Source organism: Sporothrix brasiliensis (genome assembly GCF_000820605.1).
Source record: "Sporothrix brasiliensis 5110 chromosome Unknown Cont17, whole genome shotgun sequence".
Classification (NCBI taxonomy): domain Eukaryota; kingdom Fungi; phylum Ascomycota; class Sordariomycetes; order Ophiostomatales; family Ophiostomataceae; genus Sporothrix; species Sporothrix brasiliensis.
The window spans coordinates 1543572-1569007 of NW_024467136.1; the positions used below are offsets into that span (position 1 = coordinate 1543572).

At 58.2% G+C, this 25436-nt stretch overlaps 10 protein-coding genes across 10 annotated transcripts; 7 read left to right on the forward strand and 3 right to left on the reverse strand.

The window, feature by feature from the left end:
• Positions 1 to 315: 315 nt before the first annotated feature.
• Positions 316 to 1191, forward strand: SPBR_03130 (peptide ABC transporter permease; the record flags this gene model as incomplete). Its single annotated transcript, XM_040761433.1, has 3 exons — positions 316 to 384; positions 437 to 1039; positions 1099 to 1191. 3 exons carry the CDS (start codon positions 316 to 318, stop codon positions 1189 to 1191), a joined length of 765 nt encoding a protein of 254 aa, XP_040620456.1.
• A 362-nt stretch (positions 1192 to 1553) lies between these two features.
• Positions 1554 to 3305, reverse strand: SPBR_02628 (uncharacterized protein; the record flags this gene model as incomplete). Its single annotated transcript, XM_040760931.1, has 2 exons — positions 1554 to 2927; positions 3084 to 3305. The coding sequence occupies 2 exons, from the start codon at positions 3303 to 3305 to the stop codon at positions 1554 to 1556; spliced, it is 1596 nt and encodes a 531-aa protein (XP_040620457.1).
• Positions 3306 to 3741: 436 nt separating this feature from the next.
• Positions 3742 to 4984, forward strand: SPBR_02891 (uncharacterized protein; the record flags this gene model as incomplete). Its single annotated transcript, XM_040761194.1, has 4 exons — positions 3742 to 3959; positions 4025 to 4548; positions 4625 to 4756; positions 4821 to 4984. The coding sequence occupies 4 exons, from the start codon at positions 3742 to 3744 to the stop codon at positions 4982 to 4984; spliced, it is 1038 nt and encodes a 345-aa protein (XP_040620458.1).
• A 427-nt stretch (positions 4985 to 5411) lies between these two features.
• Positions 5412 to 7760, forward strand: SPBR_02411 (uncharacterized protein; the record flags this gene model as incomplete). Its single annotated transcript, XM_040760714.1, has 2 exons — positions 5412 to 5993; positions 6069 to 7760. The coding sequence occupies 2 exons, from the start codon at positions 5412 to 5414 to the stop codon at positions 7758 to 7760; spliced, it is 2274 nt and encodes a 757-aa protein (XP_040620459.1).
• A 571-nt stretch (positions 7761 to 8331) lies between these two features.
• SPBR_03004 (gluconolactonase) lies at positions 8332 to 9390 on the forward strand (the record flags this gene model as incomplete). Its single annotated transcript, XM_040761307.1, has 1 exon — positions 8332 to 9390. The coding sequence occupies one exon, from the start codon at positions 8332 to 8334 to the stop codon at positions 9388 to 9390; it is 1059 nt and encodes a 352-aa protein (XP_040620460.1).
• A 272-nt stretch (positions 9391 to 9662) lies between these two features.
• Positions 9663 to 11024, forward strand: SPBR_02824 (uncharacterized protein; the record flags this gene model as incomplete). Its single annotated transcript, XM_040761127.1, has 1 exon — positions 9663 to 11024. The coding sequence occupies one exon, from the start codon at positions 9663 to 9665 to the stop codon at positions 11022 to 11024; it is 1362 nt and encodes a 453-aa protein (XP_040620461.1).
• Positions 11025 to 12836: 1812 nt separating this feature from the next.
• SPBR_03125 (ribosome biogenesis protein NSA2) lies at positions 12837 to 13718 on the forward strand (the record flags this gene model as incomplete). The annotated part of the gene is made up of 2 exons (XM_040761428.1): positions 12837 to 12845; positions 12933 to 13718. The coding sequence occupies 2 exons, from the start codon at positions 12837 to 12839 to the stop codon at positions 13716 to 13718; spliced, it is 795 nt and encodes a 264-aa protein (XP_040620462.1).
• Positions 13719 to 14314: 596 nt separating this feature from the next.
• SPBR_02987 (PTK9 protein tyrosine kinase 9) lies at positions 14315 to 15401 on the forward strand (the record flags this gene model as incomplete). The annotated part of the gene is made up of 2 exons (XM_040761290.1): positions 14315 to 14333; positions 14401 to 15401. 2 exons carry the CDS (start codon positions 14315 to 14317, stop codon positions 15399 to 15401), a joined length of 1020 nt encoding a protein of 339 aa, XP_040620463.1.
• A 331-nt stretch (positions 15402 to 15732) lies between these two features.
• Positions 15733 to 16829, reverse strand: SPBR_02976 (solute carrier family 25 (mitochondrial citrate transporter), member 1; the record flags this gene model as incomplete). Its single annotated transcript, XM_040761279.1, has 2 exons — positions 15733 to 16640; positions 16781 to 16829. The coding sequence occupies 2 exons, from the start codon at positions 16827 to 16829 to the stop codon at positions 15733 to 15735; spliced, it is 957 nt and encodes a 318-aa protein (XP_040620464.1).
• A 3949-nt stretch (positions 16830 to 20778) lies between these two features.
• Positions 20779 to 23521, reverse strand: SPBR_02329 (F-box and WD-40 domain protein MET30; the record flags this gene model as incomplete). Its single annotated transcript, XM_040760632.1, has 3 exons — positions 20779 to 22313; positions 22396 to 22507; positions 22562 to 23521. The coding sequence occupies 3 exons, from the start codon at positions 23519 to 23521 to the stop codon at positions 20779 to 20781; spliced, it is 2607 nt and encodes an 868-aa protein (XP_040620465.1).
• Between the last annotated feature and the right edge of the window lie 1915 nt (positions 23522 to 25436).

Below are 25436 nucleotides of genomic sequence, written 5' to 3' on the forward strand. Positions count from 1 at the left end.
TCTCGATGCGGTAGGGTGAGCAGCCAAGTTCTTGGTGTTATTCCAATTTGGGGAACAGTCACATTGTTTAGATCGTCGGACGCCTTCCCGGGAGGACTCTGTTTTCCGGGCACCGAACCCCCGGCTCGGAGGCCAGCCGGGTCTATGCTCCTCGGTTTGGCGAGACGAGAGTGGCCACATCACATGTCCAAATGAGGAGCATCTATAAGAAGCGCGTATTGTTTGGCGAGGCAATTTTGCCACTTTACATCAGTTGGAGTAACGCATACAATTGCCCGTTCGGGAACAAACATCGACCTCTTCCAGCTGCGCAACATGGCATCCCAAGACGCTCTTGCAGCCCTCGAGGCGCGTGTCGTGGCCGCCGAGCGTCTAGCCCAGCGCGTAAGTGCAACGTTCACGAGACTATCTGGAGTATACAATCTAACACGCCCAGGCCCACGACCGCGGCGCCGTGGAAAACGTCTTTAGCCAGTACATGCACCTGCACAACGTCTTCGAGGACGAGCAGATCAAGCCGCTTTGGGTCGCCCGCGGCACGCCGGACATCCACGCGCAGTACACCAACGTCGGCGTGTACACGGACTACGACAGCGTCATGAAGTACCACACGGGACGGCCGTCGCCCAAAGGCAAGCTGATTCTGCACGAGACGACGACGCCCCTCATCGAGGTGGCCGAGGACGGCGAGACGGCCAAGGGCTTCTGGCTCATGGCGGGCGTCGAGTCGGGCTTGTCGGACCCGGGCAACGTCGGCGCGATGCCCGAGGACCTGTACGAGCCGCAGGACAAGAACGTGGACGGCCAGCGCGTGTGGGCGCACTGGGTGTGGTGCCAGTACGCGCTGGACTTTCTGAAGCAGGACGGCGCGTGGAAGATTTGGCATTTCCGGTGCCTCGAGGTGGCGCGCGCGCCGTTCAGCGAGAACTGGATCACGTTCGCGGCCAAGAACCAGGTCGCCTTCGACAAGGACCTGGCCTACTTTGGCGACGACGGCAAGGCCGTCTTTATGCCGACGCCCGACGAGCCGGCGACGAAGGTAAGCTTGCACCAAGCACGACGACCTGATCGATGCCGTCACACCGCTCACAAAATCAGACAGCAGACATCTTTGGCCCGAACCGCAGCCGCAAGCTGGACGTTCCGCTGCCCAAGCCGTACAAGACATTTAGTGAAGTCGAGGAGTACTGAGAGGAGATGGAGGTGTATTTTCTTTAGGCCAGGGCTCTGGACGAAGCCTTCAATAGATATATTTGCCCTCCCAAATGCAGTCAACAGCTTTCAGTTGCTGTGACGCGTGACTCCTCCCACTGAATGAATCTGTCGTAACGGATTATGTTTAATAAGAACGTATTGAAGTGTCCTCGGTTCGGATCATCTATATGGCGCACAGCTTAGCCTGTATCCTCATCGCCACATCATACGCAGTCTCTCACAGCAGGCCCACGTCTGTATGTTCATTCGATCATAATTTTTACGGATAGTATGAATATTCCCTAATTAGATGTAGTTACTCCTACTGTACATCTCGTCGCCGCCTTTGTCCCACAACATCAGTCAGTCGACACAACACCGCGGCGCTCGTCCATGCGTGCCGCATAGCGACGCCACCGCGGGTTCAGCACGTAGACGGGGATGCCCAGGAGGAAGCAGGCGCCAAAGACGCCGGCCAGCACGCCATAGGCATAGGCGTACCCGCCCCTGTCCATCAGCGGCGTCAGCCCATAGGTCCAGCCAAAGGAGATGATGTTTTTGGTGCCGACCACCATGACGAGGGCCGGGCCGGGGTGCTTGGGCGCGGCCTCGGCGGCAAACGTCGTGGTGACAATCAGGACGGTGACCCAGGCGACCGAGTAGAGCGTGTAGGCGACGACGATGCCCCAGGACGAGGCGCTCGCGCTGGCCGCGGTGAAGCCGTAGAGGAGGAGCATGGCCATGCCCAGGAGCGCGGGCGGGACGAGGACAAGGAGGCGGTGCTCGGGCTTGTGCACGCCGGCGTTGCGCTTGGCCAGCCACAGCACGAGCCGGTCGCCGGCGAGCGTCGCGTACGCGGCACCCAGCAGCGCGCCGACAATGGAGCCGACGTTGACCAGGCCCACGTCCTGGGCGGCCCAGCCCTTGGCCTGGAGGACGGCGTCGTAGGTCAGGGACATGTCGACGACACAGCCGAGGGTGATGGAGGCCGACAGAACCACAAAGAGAATGGCCGGGGACGTCATGCACTGCGCCATGCGGAGCCACGAGAGGACAATCATGCGGAGCGGGCGGGGGTGCGGTGTGGACCACGGCTTGATTTTCTGCCAGTAGCTGCGGCGTGTGGTGGGGTGTTCTGTGTCTTGCGCCGCGCCATCCTGCTGCATCTCCGCGAGGTGGACGTGAGCCTGGCCGTCTGGGAGGACGTGCGTGACGCCGAACTCGTCGGTGACAACGACGACGCCGTCGATGCTGGTGGCCGGCCGGCTGAAGCGCGTCTCGAAGCCGCAGAAGAAGGTCAGGACGATGCCGACGCCGACGAGAATGGCAAAAATCCAGTAGTACCAGCGCCAGCCCAGGTTGGCGCCGATGTAGCTGCTGGCAATGTTGAGCGCCGCGCTGAAGATGCTCTGCACCATCCAGTACAGGCCAAACACCCTGCCGCGCTGGTGCAGGTAGGTGACCTCGGTGAGCATCAGGGGCAGCAGCGACTCGGACGCGCCCGTGGCGAGGCCCTGGATGGTGCGCGTGGCCAGGTGCGCCTTGTAGCTGCTCTGCGCGGCGGAGCCAATGGTGGCGGCCAAGAGCACGACGCTCGAGAAAAGGAACACGGGCCGGCGTCCAAAGGCAAGCGAGACGGGCAGGATGAGGTAGTTGCCGAGGCCAATGCACAGGTTCGGGATGGTGAGAAGGAACGTGATGTGGTTCGCGTCGTAGCCTTGCGGCATGTACAGCTGAAAGAAGATGCCCAGGATGGGGCCGAGGCCGCCAGCAAGAGCAAGACTAAGAAGAGCTGGAAACACAAACATTAGCAGTGGACCTTGCACAGAAGGAGACACACACACACACACACACAGTCAAGGCAACGTACAAAACCAACAACAGCAGACAATGACGGCGGCCTTCTCCCACGTCTTGAAATTGAGAGGATCGTTGGGGTTGGTCGAGGGGATTGGCAGCCGGCGGACCTTGCCGTCTCGGCCGACCAGAAGCGCATTGCCCTCGATGTGCTCGTGGGCCACCGCCGCCTTGGAAGCCTTGGACGTGTCCGAGTGCATGTCCGACACGACGTGCGCCAGCTGCGGCTTCTCTGGGTTCTCTGCGTCGGCCATGGCGGCAGACAGATGAATGGATGGTTTGTTGTTTGCCCTCCGCGATGGCAGACGCAGATCCTTTGCATTGCAAGTGCTCTGCCAGACGTTCCTATTTAAGCAACTAAAGGACCCCTAGTTACCACGAGCTCGGCTCCACGAAACGCACCCCGGAAAACGAATGGGTCTAGGCCCAGCATCAGCGCTGGTCACTTCCCCGCACAAACTGCCAGACTAGTCGGTCAGGGCATGAACCGAGCCGGACCCACTTCGGAGCCGGGCCGAGATTGCGTGGGAGGCGGTTCAGCGCCATGTGCACTTTCGGAAGGAGCAGTCTGCAAGTGGAATAAATGAGAGAAAACCCTCTGCGAGTATAAACGCACGCTCTGTTCGACACTCGTGCGTCTGTCATTGGCACATCATTGGCACATCCACTCCAGTGCACGCAAAATTCAAAATGACTACGACTGAGACTGTGACTGCTTCGACGGGCACTGCGCCCGTCGTCACCCTTCCCACATCCGGCTACCGCATGAAATGCGATGGAACGGATCCCACGTTTGGCGACTTTCGCGACGACCTCGTTCGCGACGGCTATGCGGTCGTCAAGGGCGCTGTTCCGCGCGAGAGAGCCCTCGCGTATGCAGACAAGATGTATGCTCTGCTCGAGTCCTTGTACGTGTCTTCCTTATGTGCATGCATACCTTACAATACGTTGTACCATCACTAACGCGCGACAGCAACCTTGGCTACGACCGCAACGACCCCTCCACGGTCCACCCCGACAAGCTGCCCGTCATCAACGAAAAGGGCATGCTGCTCCCGTACGGCGCCTGCCACGAGGACTTTGTGTGGGCGATTCGCGCGGAGCCCGCCGTGTGCGGCGCGTTCGAAAAGGTGTACGGCACCGAGGATCTGCTGGTGTCGTTTGACACGATCAACTACGGCTTCAGCCACCGGGCCCACCTTCCGCCCAACAACCCGTGGCCGCACCAGGACCAGGACCCCGAGCGGCCCGGGTTCCGCTGCCTCCAGGGCCTCGTCAACCTGCTGCCCAACGGGCCCAATGACGGCGGCCTGATTGTCTGCCGGGGCGGCCACGCGCTCAGCGAGCAGTTCCACAACGAGATCCGCGGCACCGAGGAGCCCATCCCGGCGTGGACCAAGGAGTGGTACGGCTTCACGGACAAGGGCATGCAGTGGCTCAAAGACCACCAGCTCGAGTGGATCAAGGTCGACGCCGAGCCCGGCGACTTGATTTTGTGTACGTCGCAGTGTCTTCCTGGTGTTGGTGTGTAGCTGTTTCGTAATTTTGGGGGTACAAGACTGACCGTCGGCAGGGGACTCGCGGACGCCGCACTACAACGTGCCCGCCACTGGCACGCAGGACAGACTCGCAACGTACACGTGCTTCATGCCGGTGGCCGATGCCTCGCAGGAAGATCTGATCCGCAAAAAGGCGGCCTACGAGAGTAAGCAAACGTAGTGGTTGCAACCCGTTTCAACGCACCAGTATGCACGGCTAACAAACAACAGAGAGAGTTGGGACGACACACTGGCCCAATGCCCTGCACTCGGGCACCAACGAGGCCACTCGTAATGGCAAGCCCGACCACGTAAAGAGAGACAGGCCTCTCAACGACGCCGTGCTGAGCGAGAGGGCCTTTAAATTGACGGGCATTCCCTACATTAAAGTGTAACGGGGGAACAGACTGTAGCATTGACGGCTTTACGGACTTTAAATTGAGACCATAGATTTTCTTTTAACAACAAAACACAAGTTTGATAACACGTACTTTTGCAAGATGAAAAAATATGCCTCGTAACGATTTCCGGACTACACCGTGATCCGTCTCCACATGCCGACATGGTCCACCAGCTCGCGGAGAATAAAGAGTTGCGACACTAAGACTAATACCCCGCTTGCGTCCTGGGTCACCGAGAACGAAGGCGATGGCACAAGATATTAGTCCTTGAGGAGCCGCTTCTGCTCTCCAGCTGTGAAGTGAATCAACCGCATTATTTTCGAGCTTTTTTCAGTGTTTTTATTTTGTTCGTTTTGTTCTTTTGTTCTTTTGTTCTATTATTCTTTTGTTCTATTATTCTTTTCCCCCGTAAACATCCCCCATGTCGTCTGCCTCCGCCGCACCCAGCAAGCGCATCCGTTTGAGCCTCGCGTGCAACAACTGCCGCAAGCGCAAGGTCCGGTGCGACACCGAGACGCCCAAATGTCGCAACTGCTGGCTGCGCGACGAGGAGTGCGAGACCACGGACCCGCGGTACCCGGAAAACGGGCCCACCAACGTGCGCCGTTGGGCCACCAAGGACGGCCTGATGCCCGGGCAGAACCCGGCCGCAACCCACCGCAACCAGGCGCAGATTCCCAAACACGGCCCAGTTCACGCTCGGAGCGGGGCCGACGCGTCTACTCCCACGAGGCATGCCTTGTCCACGAGTCCCGCGGGTACCGCAACCAGCATTGGCAGTATTGGCAGCATGGGAAGCATGAACAGCATTGGCAGCGCCTCGGCCGACACCGTGTCGTGGGTGTCCAGGGGATACCAGACAAGCATCAGCAGCATCAGTGCGGGCGGCGGACGCGACACCGGCATCCATGCCAATGACAACGAGACCGAGACCGAGACCGAGACCGAAACCGATGCAGACTTTGCTGTCAACACCGAGAGCAGCACGTCACACAGAATGAAGGTGAGCGTGAGCCCTTCCTTGCTTCCCGTGTTCGTTCGCACCCAGTTGCTCACGTAACTGCTCCCCCTCTCCAAGTACATGGGCGGCAGTAGTGTCCAGTGCTTGTCGGCCTTTGTCAACATCTACCTCCGCCGCAAAGGGCTCCAGAGCATTTCCTCGCATTTCCTGGGCGGCATGCGCCACGTCGAGGAGTTTCCTCTGCCGTTCCCGCTCTCGCTGACCGCGCGGCTCCCGCCTTTGCCGGATCCGCCGGCCCTTGTCGCCTGTCTCGACACGTACTTTACGAGGATCTGGCCCATCTACCCCGTCGTCGATCGCGCCGCCGTCGAGGCAGACATTCTCTTCTTCCAGCGGTCCGACTACGTCGCGCCACACGCACACACGCAGCTGACCCAGTCCCACGTGCCCCGCCTGGTCATCGTCTTCGCCATCGTGGCCATCGGCACCGAAGAGGCGGCCGGCGCGCCCACCGAGCTCGGCAGCACCTTTGTCACCGCCGCATATAGCCTGCTGGCCCATCTCGTGGGCACGCCGTACCTGTCGAGCGTGCAGGCGCTGCTCCTCCTGGCCGTCGCGCTGCGGTGCCGATGCAAGGAAGGGCAGGCTTGGCACGTCGTCGCACAAGCCGTCCGCGTGGCGCAGTCCATTGGATTGCACCGACAGATTCGCCGGAGAGACCAGGACGGGGTTGCAGGGGCTGCAGGGGTCGATCTGCACGGCCGTGTCTGGTGGTCATGCTATGCCCTCGAAAAGCTCATGGAGCTGGAGACGGGGCGGCCGTCGGCCATCACCGACGACGACATCGACCAAGCCGTCCCGTCAAAGGAGGCGTGCAACGTCTTCGCGCTCTGGGTCGCTCTGGCACGCATCTTCAGCCAAATCAGCCGACAGCTGTACCGACAAAAGCCAGCCTCGGCGTGGCATCTCCTGTCTGAGATCGGCGCCCTGGACCAGCAGCTGCTGGCGTGGGAGAAGGGCCTGCCGGGCGCAGATGGCATCGCCAGCCCGTCGCAGCCGCACCAGCCGCACCAGCCGCACATTTCGAGTTTTCTGACGCTGCAGTACCATCAGGCACAGACCACCCTGCTCCGTGCCTCCCTCGTCTTCCCCACGCAGTTCTTTGTCGACGAGGTCAGGCGGCTCGGCCCCCGTCTGCCCTCGTATGCCCGTCTCCTGCAGGCCGAGAACATCTGCACCGCCACCGCGCGCGCCACCATCCACCGTGTGCTGAGCGACAGCGAGGACGACCTCGGGCGCAGCCACGACGCCGCCGCGACGCTCCTCGTGTCGAGCACACAGCTCTTCCTTGCCGCCGTCGTCCTGGCTCTCCACATTGTCAAGAACCCGACAAAGCGCCTCGTCCGCGCCGACCTCGAGCTGCTCATCACCGCCACCGAGCATCTCGAGCTGCAGTTCTCCCGCGGCGGCCAGCATCCGGCGTTTGTGCGCGGATTCGAGACGCTGCGGACAAGCGTGGCGGCCGCCGTCAGCAGCAGCGTGGAGGAAGAGCAGCGTCGTAGTGGTGCCGGCAGTGGTGGAGGAGCAGGGCCAGCAAAGTCGACGCCGTCAGATCCGGGGCCGGACCTGGATGCCATGAACCATGGAGAGCGGGATCCGTACATGTCCGGCATCACGCCGGACTTTTCCTTGTTTGGCGTGGGAGACGACATTTCCATGGACGAGCTGTGGGGCGCCATCGGGACGTATTCGCTTCTCGAGCCGGCCCTGGGCCTGGATGACCCGTCACTCCAGCCACCCCCGCCTTGACGATGATGCGGTCAACCCGCCGTTTGTAGAAAACAGACCGGTACGAGGTCCCCGTGTTCTCGGGTCTGTCATATTGTTACGTCTTAGCCGTTGGAAAATGTCTACAAATAACACGACTCAAATCTTGAGCACTTGATCATAAAGTTATAGTCGTCGCGGAAACCAATATGTGCATTGTCAGCCATTGCTGCATAGCAAAGAATATACGGAGGAATCCCCGTACGTCACAACTGCTCACCGAAAGTGCCAGGCGATTCCGTCGCAAATAGACTGGCGCAGATGCCAGCTAAGACAATTCCGATTGTCCTCCCACACAAACGGCAAACGCCAACGGTACATCAATGGCCAGCAGATGTTAGCTTCAACAGGCAACGGACCACCCGGTGGACGCTACTCAGCAACCACCTCAGCTCGACTCCAGGTACAAAGTCGTACGACACGGCGCTACGTCTATATTCCGAACGCAATGCAAAGCATCTATCGCCGTTGGCATAACATCGCTGCTACGTTTGACCAGCCAAGACACTGTTGCGATTAACAAGGCCAACAACGCTCCCACCTTTACGTCATCATGAGCACCTCGCCATTTGCCGTTTACAATGAGGCGGTTCGGTCGCTTTTCGGCCCGGAACCGAAACTCGAGATGCTGTTCGAGAACAACGACTACCCATTTGCGCACGGGGCCGGCGTGTTTGTGGCCCGCGACAACGTCCTGTTCGTGACCAGCAACCTATACCGAGCGCGGTCACACGAGGTCGCTGCGGCCGCGTACACGAGCAACAAGGCCATCCAGATCACCAAGGTCCGGCTGCCGCCGGCCACCAACGGCGATAGCAGTCATGGTGGCAACAGCAGTGCCTACGGCGTCCAATGCGAAGAAATCAACCCCGAGGGCATCGCGATGGCCAGCGGCGGCGCCCACTACGGCGACGACAGCGTTGTCTTCTGCGCGCAGGGCAGCAAGGAGCGCGTCGGCGGGCTGGTCGTGATGGACACCACGCCGCCCTATGCGACGCGCCCGCTCGTGACGTCCTTTTTCGGCCGGCCCTTCAACTCGCCCAGCGACGTGGTCGTCGCCCGCGACGGCGCCGTCTGGTTCACCGACCCCAACTACGGCTTCGAGCAGGGCATCCGCACCCTCTCGCAGCTGCCCAACCAGGTCTATCGCTACGACCCGGCCACCGACAACCTCCGTGCCGTGGCCGACGGCTTCGGCCGCCCCAACGGCATCTGCTTCAGCCCCGACGAGTCCGTCGTCTACATCACCGACACCGACTGGATCCATGGCGACGGCTCCACCGACCCGTCGCGCGCGTCCACCATCTACGCCTTTGACGTCGCCACGTACCACGGCCAGCCCTTCCTGGTCAACCGCCGCCTCTTTGCCATGGCCGACACCGGCATCCCCGACGGCATCAAGTGCGACGTCCACGGCAACGTCTACAGCGGCTGCGGCGACGGCGTAAACATCTGGTCGCCCGGCGGTGTTCTGCTCGGCAAGATCCTCGTCGCGGGCGGCGCGGCCAACTTGTGTTTCGGCCGCAACGGCGAGCTGTTTCTTCTCAACGAACACAAGCTGTGGCGGGCCACACTAGCCGCGTCGACCAAAGGGGCGCTGCTCGGCATATGAGTCGTCGGAGGCAGGACATGTGATCTGGGCGTGAATAACGAGTGGTGGCAATTAGTCATTTGAAGCAATTGGTGTAATCGAAGTGATCAGTCATGGCCCTTGGACGCTAGACTTCTGTCGCAAGGAAAGGTGCTACCGTGTATAATAACGTATCACCGTCGGCCTTCTTTTCATTCTATTACCAGAAAAATAATGCAGCAATCTCATCAGCAATCTCATCATCTTACCGTCACCACAACAGCTCTGAATTGACTCCTCCCTAATCACCCACCATGCCATGTCTCACGAGTGGCGCGAAACTGTGCAAAGGCCCGGTCGGCCCTCTGCGCGACCGCTGTGCCCTCTGCTCCGTCGAACGCACCGGGCTGATTCTGTGTTCTGGATGCCGTGCTGTCCGCTACTGCAGCCGCGCACACCAGGATGAACATCAGCCGTCGCACAAGCCTGTCTGCAATCGCATCGAAAGTGACCGCGAAAACCTCGCTGACTGGGAACGCATAATTTGCAAACAGAAGCTACACGTTAAGTTCGATTGCCAGGCCATAGAGATACATGTCGACCATCACACCGAACTCCACGACGTGTTCAAGTACATACACTATCGCTTCATTTTGGCCAACCATCTGCGCCTCATAGGCACGCCCGATGGCGTCCGCGAGGCCGCCGACCACATGTTGGACATGCTGCGGATGAACCGGGGCGACTACACGTTTGTGCAGCACTTTATTCCAGCCGTGCTGCTGCGGCTGGACCGCGACCAAGACGCGTACGACTTTATGAAGTGGTGCTCGACGCTAGTCGAGGACGACAACTACGACTGGGGCGCCGTGAGCGAGCCGTTCATGAATCTCAAGGACGAGGACGTCCTGGAAGACCCCAACTTTGTCATCCACAGATTTCCCAGAGTCAGCCACCTGGCGTGCATGCTGCTCCTGAAGATGAAGCTACTAGTCGACATTCGCGGCATCAAGACCACGCGTTGGATCCTGGCCCGCAACAGCCCGCTACCGCCAGAACTGATCCTAGCTATTGCGCAGGATGTGGTCCGTAGTCCCATTGCCAAGGCACGGCTTGTCCGCAAGCCCACCTCGCATCTCAACACCATCGAGGTTAAGCTGGCGCGCCAGGTGGCCCGGCTCGGTCGCGCTATATGTGACAACGACTACAATTTTTTTACCTTCCTTTGCGACCCCGACGAGGCCCTCGCCATGCACCCGGAAAGGTTCAGTTCTTACTTCTTCGACTACTCCTCGGTCATGCAGCGGGCGTACTCCGCCATCCGGGAGACGGCCGGCGTCTTGGAGATTCTCAAGGCCGCGCGCCTGGTGGCCAAACGTGACTCGGAAGACAAGGTGGCCGATATGCTCGAGGACATCAGGAAGCACAAGAAGGCAGGCCACGAACGCACAGAAGCGGAACTTTTGTACGACGTCAGCCTTGACCGCATCTGGGATTATCTCGACTGGGCCGTGCAGGATGCCTCGTACCCGGGACGCTGGTCGAATCGGCCGTCCGAGAGGTACATACAGAGGAGACGAAAATGGGCAGCTAAAGAGGAGGAGGAGAGGGAAAGGGCCGAGATGGGCAGGGATACTGATGAAGAAGACGAAGACGAGAACGAAGACGAAGAGTAGCGACGGAGAATAGCGACCGCGGTTTGACAGCGGAGATAAATAATACAACCGTCGGTCGGAATAAGAAAAGCGCAATGAGGAGGTGGTCCGTTGTAAGGGCCCTTTCTTCTGCATCACAACTGGTAGGGTAAGGGCCCAGTACCGTTAATACCATCAAGGTACTTTAGCTCCCTACTGCCGCGGGATGTACACCCGCGTACCGACCAGGCTAGGTCATGACCATGAAGAAAGGAGATAGCAACCGCGTCGATGGCGTCTACAGATAGCATTAAGACGCTTCCAACCGAACTTGATACGACAACGGCAAGTAGCGGTAGCAAACAAAAAATGAGTGAATGTGGCGACACTCTCAGCCCAGCAGAGAGCACCTCATTCCAATGATGCTTCATTTTGTTCCAAATGAAGCTTTGCCCAAAATCGTGGCTCGATATTATCTTTGAGCCACCTTGCGTCCTCTGGATGTGTCAGTAGGAACCGAATATCCTCAGGTATAATGGTCATATCGCAGCGAAGTTTCGACCGAATCACCCGGCGATGCATTGCTGCATCAAGCTGTGCAGGTTTCTTGCCTGGCAGGCGTCGAACCGGTCGCCTCGAGAAGGGATACTTTCGCAATTTAGACTGTACTTCCGCAGGCAAGGTTTCCTGAACAGCAATACTGTTCAAGCATTAGTAGACGGAAACTTCACAACATTGTGAGGTTCTGCTTACAGGGATTCTCCTGTCCACTTATACCACAGAACTGGCGGATCTGCAGGAGGCTCGATATGGCCATGATCGATAAGGAAGTAGCAGTTACGGTTCGCATAACCAAATTCGTGACCGTAGACATTCCAGCGGTCCTGATGCCAATCGAAGTCGCGGTTCCAGTGGTGCTGGCAGATGAGGTTTTTCATGAACCCGACTCGTTCGTCATAATCATTCCCTGGCACAAGGCTCGTTGTTGTCTGCACCAATATCCGTAACGGTCCCGTCCATTTTTTCTCCTGACCTTGTAGCGGCGCCTTGGGTTCCACGGCGGATATTTCCATGACAGCTATGGAGAGACAGGGGATGGGCGGGGAGGGATTCCGCAGATTCCCAGCGGCGCCGCCCCCTTCGAAGTGGAGCTCGCGAGTATTGTGCGAAAGTGCTTAAGTAAAGTTGAGATCGACGGGTAACGCGGAGCTGGGAAACTCAGGACGGCGAGCCATGCAAAAGAGGCGTCTTGCGATGCGGCATGATCACGACGAGGGTTCCACGCAGTTGAAGGCGGGAGGCGCCACAGGCAACGGTGAGGGAGAAAGGGGGGCTTTATGCGCGAGCACAGCCAACCACACGACAAACATGCCACAGACATACTCCCATTTTGGGGGAGGATAACAAACTACGCGCAAAAAGAGGAGCTGCTCTGTTACTGTTTCGTTGTGAACATGTGGGGAGACAGCTGACTAATAACAGTTCATTGTGTGCCTTTATATGAATATTAGTCATCATATGCATATACCTAACATATCGAACTACCTTATCTTATCGCGATAGAGGAGAGCATTCGGTGGCTGAGATTTTTCCATGGGCTCCACAATAACTGTTCCTGTATACCGTACTTTGTCGAATCTTTTTTTTGCCAGCCAACAACGTCGCGCACAACAGACGACTCGGACGACGACCGCTTACCCCGTCTTGAAACACGTCTCGTTGTCCTCCCGCCGTTTTCTGCGATAGCGACACTCGATCGACACGACGAAAAGACAAACTGAAACGAATAGACGTTTCCCCCGAACTACAAACTCTATCGATACTTAGCAAGAGACCACCCGAGCAACCGCCAAGATGCCTCAGGTACGCTTTCCCACGCGGGGTGGATGAGAGGGCTTTGATGTCAACCAGCCCATTGTCCGACGCAATACTAACATAGCTGTTACCCAGAACGATTACATGGAGAGGCACCTGAAGCTTCATGGTCGCCGACTGGACCACGAAGAGCGCCTCCGGAAGAAGACGGCGCGCGAGGGCCACCGCAAGTCCAAGGATGCACAGAACCTGCGCGGTCTGCGGGCCAAGCGCCAGCAGGAGGCACGCCGCAAGGAGAAGATCCAGATGAAGAAGACGATCAAGGCGCACGAGGCACGCAACGTCAAGTCGAGCGACGCGCCGCGCGACGACGACGAGGACCGCGAGGCGCTGCCGCATTACCTGCTTGACCGCGCGGGCGAGCGCAACGCCAAGGCCCTGAGCACGGCCATCAAGAACAAGCGCAACGAGAAGGCGGCGCGGTTTGCGGTGCCGCTGCCCAAGGTGCGCGGCATCTCGGAGGAGGAGATTTTCTCGGTGGTGAAGACGGGCCAGAAGACCAAGAAGAAGGCGTGGAAGCGCATGATTACGAAGCCGACGTTTGTGGGACCGGATTTCACGCGGGGGCCCGTCAAGCTGGAACGCTTCATCCGGCCCATGGCGCTGCGCAAGAAGAAGGCGAACGTGACGCATCCCGGGCTGGGCGTGACGGTGCTGCTGCCGATCCTGAGCGTCAAGAAGAACCCGCAGGATCCCATGTACACGCGGCTGGGTGTGCTGACCAAGGGCACCATCATCGAGGTGGACGTCAGCGACCTGGGCATGACGACGACGACGGGCAAGGTGGTCTGGGGTCGGTGGGCACAGATCACCAACAACCCGGAGAACGACGGCTGCGTGAACAGCGTGCTGCTCGTGTGAGTGGGGCGTGTGTCCCTTTGTCCTTGTCGTCTCCTTCTCTTGCTTTCATCTACTCGGCTGTCCCTTGATCTACATGTAAAAGGGCCGCTTTTCTGGCATTTTGCTGCTTGGTTTGGCGTCGGCGTTGCTGTTCTTTTATCATAGGCTTTGTTTCTTTGTTCTTATCATTCTTTACCCCCTTGTAAGGCTGGTCAATTGCCTAGATACTAAATACGGGAGTACTGGGGAATATACAAAAGGGTTCTACAATAAACTTTGATCGCTTTTGGTGAGGAATTGACTGCAGAGGCGAGACCTGGACGGCCGCTATCGATTGGTGTGTTACAGTGGACCGGCTCCCCAACACCCCGGGCCCTGCTCTCCCCTGACGCCGCAGCCCACTTTAGCCTTGCGCGGGGTCCGTCTCAGCACAGCCATTCAGGTCGTCTTCATCCTCCTCCTTGACGACCTTTCCACCTTGATCCTACGCCGCCCAACTACCATCGCACATTAATTGTCCACCGACCTCGCATTCGGCTTGCTGGCTGGTCCGGCGCTGCTTTGACCTTTCCTACCTTTCCTACCTTTCCGACGACACATTCCACTCACGCGTCACCATGCAGTCCGGCATCTCAGGTGCGTAAACAGACAACTGTGTCTTTACCGTGTCCTTCGTTTGCTAATGCTGTCCTGCCTCCCACAGCCTCCAAGGAGCTGGTCGCCCAGTTCAACACGCTGCTCGAGTCCGACCGCCACTTTGGCCTCCTCGCGACCATCACGGGCGAGGCCCTGACGCCGCTCGAGCTGCTGACCCCGTCCTCGGGCGCGCCGGCGTCCGAGGCGTCCTTTGCCAGCAACGTCGACGCCCTGCTCGTGCCCCGCCTCCACGAGAAGCAGCCGCTCTACATTCTGCTGCGCCGCTACGACACCAGCCCGTACCTGGTGGCCGCGACGTACGTGCCCGACGCGGCGCCGGTGCGGCAAAAGATGCTGTTTGCGTCGACGCGGCTGGCGCTCGTGCGCGAGCTCGGCAGCGAGCATTTCCGCAAGCAGCTGTTTGCGACGGCGGCCGAGGAGCTGACGGGGGCCGGGTTCAAGAAGCACGACGCACACGAGGCGCTGGACGCGCCGCTGACGGAGGAAGAGCGCGAGCTGGGGGCGGTCAAGCGCGCCGAGCAGGAGGCGGGGCGCGGCACGGCGACGCGCGAGATCCACCTGAGCAGCCATTTCAAGATGCCGCTGACGGAGGGCGCGCTGGCTGCGCTCAAGGACCTGGACGGCGGACGGACGCTGGTGATTCTGAAAATCAACCCCGACACCGAGATTGTCGAGCTCGACGACGTGTCGGACGGCCGCGGCGTGTCGACGGTGGACGACGTCGTGCACACGGTGTCGGCGACGGAGCCGCGGTTCACCTTCTTCCGGTACACGCACACGCACGAGGGCGCCGAGTCCAGCCCGTTGCTCTTCTTCTATACGTGCCCGGCGTCCCCCGGCACCAAGGCCATCAAGTTCCGGATGATGTACCCGCTGATGAAGCGGGCCGTGTTGGAGGTGGCCACGGGCGAGGCGGGCCTGACGCTGGAGAAGAAGTTTGAGGTGGAGGAGGCCTCGGAAATCAGCGAGGCGACTGTGCTGGCGGAGCTGCACCCGCAGGTGGAAACGCGCAAGGCGTTTTCGCGGCCGAAGCGGCCGGGTCGGTAGAGGTCTTGAGATACGACGCGGTGGGCGAAGCAACGTTCAGGCACAGTTTATGTTATTTGACTTTCAATTGCTTTTATACGTCTCTTTTATATACAAAAAAAAGAAGGGAAAGCCAGGAATGCTATTTCATAACCAAGACGTCAAAACGAGACATAAAGAGAAAAGAAGGAAATGAAAAGGGTGGCAACTGGAAACGATGAGAAACGACTCTATATGCATAGTCCGCTGACCGAAAACGGAACAAGGGAACGAGAAAGGCAAAATCCCGCCCCAAGACCATACTTTTAGCTGCGACAAAAGGAAGAAACAAAAGAAAGACAACCCCAACCGTCTACTCCTCGTACTTGTCCGCCTTGAGGGACAGCGGGCCGCTCTTCTCCAGCTTCGACCGCAGGTACTCGTACACGGTAAACGTCACGGCCTGGCCGGGCGCCACGCGCATGATGCGCGGCGTGATGCCCTTGTAGAAGGCGTGGAAGCCCTCCTGCTTGAACATGTCAGCGGCGATCAGCGACACGCGCTTCCAGGCGCTGATGCCGGGCTGCGCAGGCGTCTTTTGCAGGCGCGTCTTGATGGTGTCGATGGGGGCGTTGCTCAGCGGGCCCATGGCGCCGGACACGAGGCCGATGAGCGTGGTCTGGTAGCCTGGGAGGGGCGCGCTGGCGTCGAGGTCGGGCTGCCACTTGCGCAGGGCTTCCTTGAAGTAGGTGTAGGCCGTGAAGTTGACGGCCTGGTTGCTGCCCTGGCGCAGGGCCGTCAGCGACACGCCGCGGTACAGCGCGCCGAAGCCCTCCTCCTTCACCACCGTGTACAGCGCGTGCGCGGCGTTGCGGTACTTGGGTATGTCGAGCGGGTCGGCCATGGAGTGGTGCTGGGCTTGCAGGCGGATCTTGATGACCTCCATGGGCGTGACGACGGCGACGGCTTCCGTGACGCCGGCGGCCAGGCCGGCTATAAACACCTTGCCGCCGTCCGGGGTCTTGTTGGGGCCCGCCAGCAGCTGCTTGTACCACTCAAAGGACGTGAAGCGGATGGCCATCTTGGGCACGATGCCCGTCAGGACGGCGCCGAGACCCTTGTACAGGCCCAGAGGCGTCTCGCGCCGGACAATCTCGACACCGGTGCGGACAAAGCCGCGGCGGGGCGCATCCTTGCCGCGGCGGGACAGCTGCATGCGGACCTTGATGGTGTCGAGCGGGTGGCAGACGAGGGCCTCCATCATGCCGGCACCACCGCCGGCTGTGCGTGTTAGCGGTTGGTCTGGAATGCTAGTTACGCGTAGCCATTGCGCCGGGTATCGTGCGCCGGGAAGGGTCTCGGCCGTCGGCGTTTAGGCCGGTCACAACATAAACAACAAAACCACAACAAAGATTACGTACCAACCAGGTTAATGGCCGCCGACGCCGGCTTCTTGCTGTCTTTTGACATGCTGGGAGAAGATGTGCGTAGAAAGGGCAGGGGAGGAGAGAAACGTGAAACGTTGGGACGAGGCGGCTCGTTCTCGTTCTTTTCCACAGTCGTAAATCGTGAGTCGTGTCGTGTGATGTCTCGTTCAGGGCTTCCGCGGTTCTCGAAATTCGTCCTTTCGTATCCTATGGGGTTTTGACGACAACCAGTTCATGGACGTGAGGCGTGTGAGAGACTATCAACAAAGTCGAGGTGTGATGCTACGCAGATATGAACATGAGAGACAACAGAAAGAAGGGGAGGGGGCAAGGAAGAAAAAGAAACGAAGCAAAAAGGGGAAGGAAAGGAGGAAGAAAATAAAAAGGAACGACGAAAGACGAACACACGACCTAAAACGAAAACGGAGCCATGAAAAGAATGACTCCAACGAAAGGAGAAAATAAGGAAACGGAAGACGAAACAAGTAGACGAAAAGGAACAACCGAGAATTGGGAGCAGAAAGGGCAAGCTAGTCCAAGTTCGATAGCTTCATCGGAAAGGTCGTTGGAGCTTCAGTCCCGCGCCGTTTTGCAACAGAAGAACTACCAAATACAGACAGAAACTAGCCGGCACATGCTTTTCACTACGGAGCACAACATACTTTGTATGGGATCATCAACAATTTGCCCTCCGCGTTTCGCCGCACGCTTTGCCAGGAAGCGACGGTTTGAGTGGAAGGCGTCCAACAAGACAAGACTACGCATGACTCCCCTCAATGGGGATGTTCCCCACGGTGTAAGTGGGCAAGGAAGGGGTAAATGGGTGCTTTGGCTTTGGACTAGAATGGAATGGTCTAATGGTGGTGGGAAATGGAGAGGGGAGATTCCTCGCTCCCAGGTGGCCGATCCGCGGCTGCACGGAGCAGATCGGCTGAGTCAAAGAACGACGGCAGGTGAAAGACGAGGCGCACAGGAGGCGCAAAGAAGGCGGACGGGAAATACAGAAGAAAGAATGTCGTACTTCATACTGCATGTCCCGTTTGCCTTCACTAAGACCAATTTAGTGCCGTTTTGTCTGGGCCTTGTGGAAGAAAGAGGAAAGGTACAAAGTATTTCCTCCACAGTTAGTTTCGGGATGGAGGTCATTTGCTGGATTTAATCTTTGCGATTCGTGTGAAAGTCCAGGGAAAACGGAAGGGTATGTGACTGGACCACAAACGGAAGAGCTATCACTTCTTGCCGATGATGCTGCCAATCTCAGGGAGCAGAAGACAGGTACGGCTGCATGTGTGTACACTTGCTCACTTGTTAAAGAAGATGCGCTCACGCGGTCGTCTTGAGGTCGAGGCTTACATGACAATGTGACGGAAGGACGGACTGACGAATTGAAACGCTGGGCTCTACAGTCGCATCCAAGTTTGAACCTGGACCTGACCTGGACCATATTGGGGGGCTCGTTTACTGTCTTTTCCCTTCTTGGTGCCGGGCGGCCAAAAGCCGGGCCCTCGGTGCAGCGGAGGTTTCTGTAAATGCCCAGTTAAGAACTGAGCAGCTGCAGCCGCAGACGCGACTTACACGCAAAGTAACTACAAAAATGCAGTTGCGGGCAAGGCCTGCGCTTCTGCAAAACACCACACTACGCATCCAAATTCAATGCTCTGGCCATGACGTGGCGACAGGAAGCCATCAATGCGACGATGGGATTGAGCCATCCGCACAGAATGGGCGTTGCTGGTTGTCGAGACAAAGACGACAAGAAAAGCTTGTGACAGTGGAAGTGACTTGTAGTCTCGCGCGTTGTGAGTGCCGAATGTGTGTACCACAGTGTCGTAGACCTAAAACGGTTAGAGGAGTCCAGAACAAAGCCGCATGCAGAAGGCACTCAGTTCACACGTGACGGTGCCGAATTCGTACATTATCTCACCGGTCATCAAAGAACCGAGACAAGACACAAAGACGGCAGCCAGAAACGGACAGCTGATTGATAACCGTATGAATCAGGCAGGACGAGGCAGAGGCAAAACGGAAGAGGGTCAGCCAGAAAAGCTTGTGAAAATGACGTTTGTGTTGAAGAGTTGGCTCAAACCGGCACATCTCCAGACTGCATCCTCTGGCAAGGAAAGCACAGCTCAAGTGACCGCACGGCGAAAATGAACATTGGCGACGCGACCGTCCTTAACCGAGCTGGAAGCCGAGCTTGTGATTGCTCTCTCTGTGGGCAAGTTTGTCGTCGTCTGTGGATCTCTCCGCTGTGGAGAAAGACCGCGCTGTAAATACAGGGCCCAACTGAGTAATTACAGGGCACACAAGCCAGTCCCATGGTCCTTTTGTGCGACGGAGAAACGAAGGAATTACGAGCTGACGCGCGGTTGCGAGCGAGCCAATATTCAATGTTCTCTCCAGGGTCCAGTCCAGTAGGGCCAGACGACGTCAGGATGGGCAGACAATGGAACGGAAAACGGCCTTCAAAGTATGCTTTCCCCAGACCGTAAAACACCCACGACGGCACTCCAGTATGGGGCAGCCACGGGTGTTTTCGCGTTGTGGTCATTGGTGACGTCCCTGCAGCCTGCACTGTATCTTACCGCACTGGTGGGGCCCGGCAGTGCGCATTGGGGCCCCCTGTGCGCCGCCTACCCCAATAAAGAGGAGGTGCTACTGATTGGCCCGCAAAGAACCGAGGCTGCCAAAAGTGCTGGTCCACCACGTACCAAGTACGATACAGAGGACGAGGACCGCGGACCGCGCATACGACGTCAAGATACGAGTCAGAGAGGATCCGTCCCATCGTCGCCCGCAGTCTCTATCCGTCCCCCTGCTTCACTGCAGTGCCCCTCCACTGGCCATCGGAGCATTGGCGAGCGAGGCAAACGGCAAACGACCCCCCACTCCCAATGCCCTTGAGCTGTCCATGCACATCGGAAAGACGAACATTCTTTCCGGGTCTTTTTGTGTTTCTCGTGGCCCTCCGTTTTGAGACATGGCCATGCATGACGACATGGGCCACCGTTTTGGAAGCCTCTCGGCCACACGGTCATGCGACCATTTCGTTCCATGCCAATGAGTTCACAACCGTTCTCGCTTGGGTAGTGGCAAAACGCTCACAATGTACTCCGTACTCTGAACGGTCTACGTCGTAGAGGTGACTGGAACGCCACAAATGCAGGCCGTTGATTGGCGGCACCGTTTGGTGGTTGCCTCTAGTGTTCTGGTACTGGCGACGACCTGACTTTCACATGTCGAGCGAGTGTCAATTGTCCTAATCAGGCAATCGACGTCAACGAGGACCGACACGAAAAGCTGGTTCCCTGTGTCTGGCGTGTGCCTGATATATGCGTGACCATGACGATGGGAATGAAACATGGCTAGCATCTGAGCGATGGTCTACATCTTTGGTAGGCCGTATATTTCGTGGGAGATAACTCTGGTATATATGTTTCGTGATATCCTCGTGACGATTATTATTCAGATATTTATTAGTTTTTTTATACTAACTTATTCCATTTAATTCGCTTGAAAAGAAATCACCAAAATACTGCAGTATTATAAACGAAAGACTTGGAAGGCCGAATCAATTGCATCCGAAATAGCAAGCCGCCTTGCTCCAATAAATACATAAAGTACCCGTCCTGCGACCGAGCCCGTTTTTCATATCGTTTCCTTTCCTGTTCTGAAGCCCATTGCTTTTTTTTTCTAATTTGTTACCTCCTTGAGCCCGTCGCAAGAAAAAGTGCAGCCAAGATGAATAGGACGAAAGGAAAATGGAACAAAATGAACTGATATTTTTTTTGGAACACAACGCCGACCCTGGCGAGAAAACAGAGCAAGTGCCAATAGGGAATAAGAACACAGGGAAAACATAGAGAAAAAAAGCAGCCGCAAGCCTGTCCCAAATAAACAACGCCACGCTTCGCGTTTGTAAGAAAAAAAAGAAAAAGAGAAGGAAAACAAAGCAACATCAACACAGATCATCGTCCCACAACGGCCGAGGCTCAGCTTGGCGTGCCGTACTCCTCCAGACCGGCCCGGTCCTGGAACGAGTACAGCCGCACTTCGCCGTCCTCGCTACCGCTCGCCAGCCGCGAGTCGCTGAGGCCGACGCACGTCACCGGGCCTCTATGCCCTGTCCACGTGCGCTCGCACTTGCCCGACCGCGGCTCCCAGACCTTGACCATCGTGTCGTTGGCGCCCGACACGACGCGCAGGGTGTCGCCCACCAGCGCCCAGACGCCCTCGAGGTGGCCAAAGAAGGTGCGCACGCACTTGCCGGTGGCCGTATCCCAGCACTTGATGGTGCTGTCGAGCGCGGAGCTCAGGATGTAGCGGTTGGGCAGCGGGCGGTTGGGGTTGCTCAAGAAGCCGGGGCCGTAGGCGGCACGCGTCGCGTACTCGTCGTCGCCGAGCACCTCGCCGCTGCCCACCGGGGACCCGCCGCGGCCGCTGTTGACCGACGACGTGTCGGCCTTGTCCTTGTGGCCGCTGGCCACGGGGTCTTCGTCGGGCTCAAAGTCCGCCGGCAGGGTCAGCACCTGCTGGACGTGGCCGACGTGGCCCTCAAAGGTGCGGATGCACCGCTTGGACTCGAGGTCCCACAGCTTGACCGTGCAGTCGTCGGATGCCGAGAAGAGCGTGCGCGATGCCGTGCCGTCGATGCGCACCTGGTTGACCCAGTCGGAGTGGCCCTTGAGGGTGAAGGACTCCTTCGTCTTCAAGTTGAACACCTTGATCGTTTTGTCGGTCGAGCCCGACGCGAGCCACGCGCCGTCCAAGTGGACGCTGATGACGCCGCCCTGGTGGCACACGAGGGTGTTGAGCAGCTCGCCCGTGTGCCAGTTCCAGATCTTCATGGTGCCGTCGAGCGAGCCGCTGACCAAAATCTTGTCGTCAAACTGCAGCGAGCGGATGCCCTGCATGTGGCCGCGCAGGACACGCGTCTGCTCGCCCGTCTCGAGATTCCAGATGCGGATGGTGGCGTCGTAGGAGCCCGTGGCCATCATGACGTCGTCGATCTGCAAGCAGGTGACGCCGTTGGTGTGCCCGCGGAACACCTTGACGGCGCACCGGCCGTTGCGCCAGTTGTAGCCGACACGGAAGCGATCGCGGTAGACGTCCTTCCAGGCGCGCGGCTTGCGGTCCTGCTCGAGGGCGCGGGCCAGCTCGAGGTCGCGCTCGGTGGCCCCGACGCTGGAGTTGGAGCTGGAGCTGGAGCCGGCGGCGCCGGCATTGGATCCACCGCTGCTGCCACCAGCACTCTCGCTCGTGCTTGAGCTGGCAACCGTATCCGTGCAAGGGCGCTTGGCGAGCACGAGGTCGTCGGTGAAGAATTCGCTGGCGTCGCGCTTTAGTGGGCTGGGTGCTTCGCGGAGGGAGCTGGGGGCGGGGAGGGTCGGTGCGTGGGTGGGAATGCGCGGCTTGTCGGCGTCTGTCTGCTGGCCGTTGGTCAGCTGCTGGTTGCGAGTCCAGCCACGCAGGCGCTTGCGCTCGAGCAGGGGCAGACCGAAGCCACACTTTGTGCACTTGCGGTCAACTGTTGTTGTCAGTAGTGAGAACGACAAAAAAAAAAAAAAAAAAAAAAAAAAAGTAGAAACAAAAACACGTGGTAGACATACTGTGCTGCTCGCACATGTGGTGCCAGACGTGGTCGTCATCGGCCAGCGCGCGCCATTCCTTGCTGACAACAGCAGCCTTGCAAAGGGAGACCGGATCCAGATAGCAGAGAACCTTGAAAGCCAGTGGAGCAGGTTAGTGGGGAACGGACGACGTTTACACACAGACGGGGATGTGGGCGAGGGGGTGTTGGTACTTATCTTCTGGGGGCAGAGCGGTGATGAAGTCGATCTTGAGTTGGTCGGCCACTTCGCGAGAGACTTTGGACAGCTGTGGGAAGCAGCACTGGGTCATGATGCCCTGCAGCATCAGGTCCCGCTGTTTGGCAGGCGCAGCGGAGAACAAGGACCAGACGTGGGTGATGGCCTGCTGGTCGTCGGGCTTGAGGTTCTCGAGTTCTTGCTGGATCTTGACCATCTTGGACTCGTCGGCGGCGCGGCGGCACTTGGGGTCGGGGCGGTGGCGGTAGCAGTAGCGGCTGTTGGGGTCTTTGTTCTGGCCTTCCATGTCCTTGATGGTGCCGCGCTTGGTCATGGGCGAGTAGAGGCCTGGGATGTGGTCCTTGAGAAACGGGGCGACCGTCTTGCTCATGAGTTGGGAGGACATCTTGGGGCGACGGGACCCGTCTTCTTCCTCGGGCCGGCGGTGGTCACAGTCCTTTTCGGTGTCGGCGGCCTGCTGGTCGTGGTCGTGGTCGTTTGTGTGGTGTGGCTCTTGTATTGTCAGAGCGCTGCCGCGCCGTTCATGGTTTGATTCAATGGCGGTGAGGGACGCGGGGTCCGTTGCTGTCGATGTGTTGTTGGCTCTTACTCCTAATGCGGAGGCTGCACCTGTTGCGTCTGGTGTTGCTCTTGATATTGATTCTGATGTTGGAGCAGCCGTCGGCGTCATTGGCTTGATCGAGAGTGTCGTCGGATCAGAAGGATCAAAGGCACGGAGGTGTGTCGTCGAGGAAGAGGAGGATTGGGAGGACGAGATATGGGCAGGTGAAGAGGCGGAGTGGATGTTGAGAGAGACTTGGGTCGAGGCCTGGGCCAGGCGGCTGTCGTCCTCGCTTACTGGTGCGTGCTGGCGACCGCTGCTTCCAGGCTGTGTAACGAGCCCAGGACGCAAGCTGGCGTGATCCATGGCGGGCGAATATTAAAAAAAGCACACGGCAATGGAATAGAGCAATAGAGCAATAGAGCAATCTTGAGCCAGATATTCGGCGGCTTACGGGAGAGCCGGGGGGTTCTGGGGTGTAAGGGGGAAAGTGGTGGATATGGCGACAGCGAAGCGACGGGAGACGACAGAAGAGAAATTCCCGTCCAGAAGATGAGCAGCGGACGCCGGGCGCTCGACCGAGGCGGTCAGCAACGAAAAGGATGACAGATACGCTTGCAGGAGGGGGTGTAGCAGGAATCGTCAGAGCGCGTGAGAAAGAGGTACTTTGTCAGACAGCGCTGGCTGGCGTCCGGCCAGAGTATCAAGCGTGTCTTGGACGATGAGGTGCCGAGACCAGAAGGGGGAGTCAACACAGGGGAGCCGCAGGCTGTCGACGACGCAAGAAACAGGGAGGAGAGCGTCTTTGTTGGCGGGCACGGGCGTGCGCTGGCGGGCACGATGCGAGATGAGATGATGAAATGGCGTCTTCTCTGGGCTGGGGCAAGGGAGAGAAAGCGAGACGGGGGTGTGTCGAAGGCCCAAGTGATGGCCGCCAGGCTTCCTCGTTTTGAGTGTTTCGTCGTTCTTTTCTTTTTTTGTTTTTCGGTTCTCGGTTTCTTCTTTTCTTTTCTTCAGTCGTTTTTCCCTCGATGTGCACCTCCTCTCACTCCCTGTATCTGTTTGTAAATGGTGCCTTGGGGACAGCCAAAACGAAGAATGTCCTCCTCAAAACAGAAACACTATGCGCGACCAGGGCCGGTGGGCCATATAAACGAGAGATGTCGTCAGAATCTGTCGCGAAAGTAGGGCGGACTGTGGCCACCCGGAGGCGTTATGCGGGAGAGACGGCGTCCGATGGCGTGCTGGGGCAGGCAAGACACGACAGGCGCCCAAAGAAGCGGCGGTCGAACCAGGGGGGGTGTGCGAAAGCGGTAAGACGTGGCCGCCTCTGTGTTTTGTGTTATTTGTCGTCGCCGCAATTTGCAATATTTGCTGTTCTATGATAATGAAGAAAAGGTCGTTCTGGGATGTTTTGCCCCTTGCGCGCGAAAGCTGTTTTCGACCAGATACGGAAGGCACGGGTCGCAAAGAAGAGGCGTGCAATCAGGTGCGGAAGGTGCGTTTTTGCCGTGTTTGCAGGAAGGCTGCATAAATAAGGCAAGAGGCAGAGGCGGAAGGAACCAGCTCGAGATGCTCCGCAGAGTACGAAGTAGATATGTGGGAATCTTCAAAACAGATTGCCAACTCCTGGTCACTCGACCGTAGTCCTCATAAACCCATGACCAACAAACAAGGTGGTCCTTTCGATTTTTTTTGGCTGGGAAACTAACTACAAAAAAACAAAGCACGGCTCTCGGGGCGCCATAGAGCATAGCAGCCGTCCCGATGCCCACCCGAGAGCCCTGTGTCTCTTGGCTTGCGAGAGACAAGAGATAGTCAATGATAAAAGCCCGACACAAAGTTTGAACGGCGACTTCCCAAGCACGCAAGAAGGCGCAGACCAGGGTGGCTTGACGAGTGGAACTGTCCAGCCCACAGGAGAGTCGTACTGTTCTGGGGTGGTGTCGCAGCAGGACACTACAGGGCAGCAGAGGACTGACAAGGCGCTGAACAATACGGAATACAGGGGGCTTGTTTCGTCCACCGACACATGGGCGAACTAGAAGAGTCAGTCGAGCGCCACCGCCTTTTTGGTATTGGTGCTTTGAGGTAGAAATGGCGTTATTCGAGGACGGATCGAAGGCTTAGGTATGTACACTCTGTTAGTGCACGGACCATATTTCAGTGCGCTGCCTAACAGAGAGTACATGCCATATGTGGCGCGGGGTCATTGCATCAGAGCACGTGCCGTCACGTTTTCTTGCGACTGCCAAAGAACACCCCCTGCAGGCACCTACGA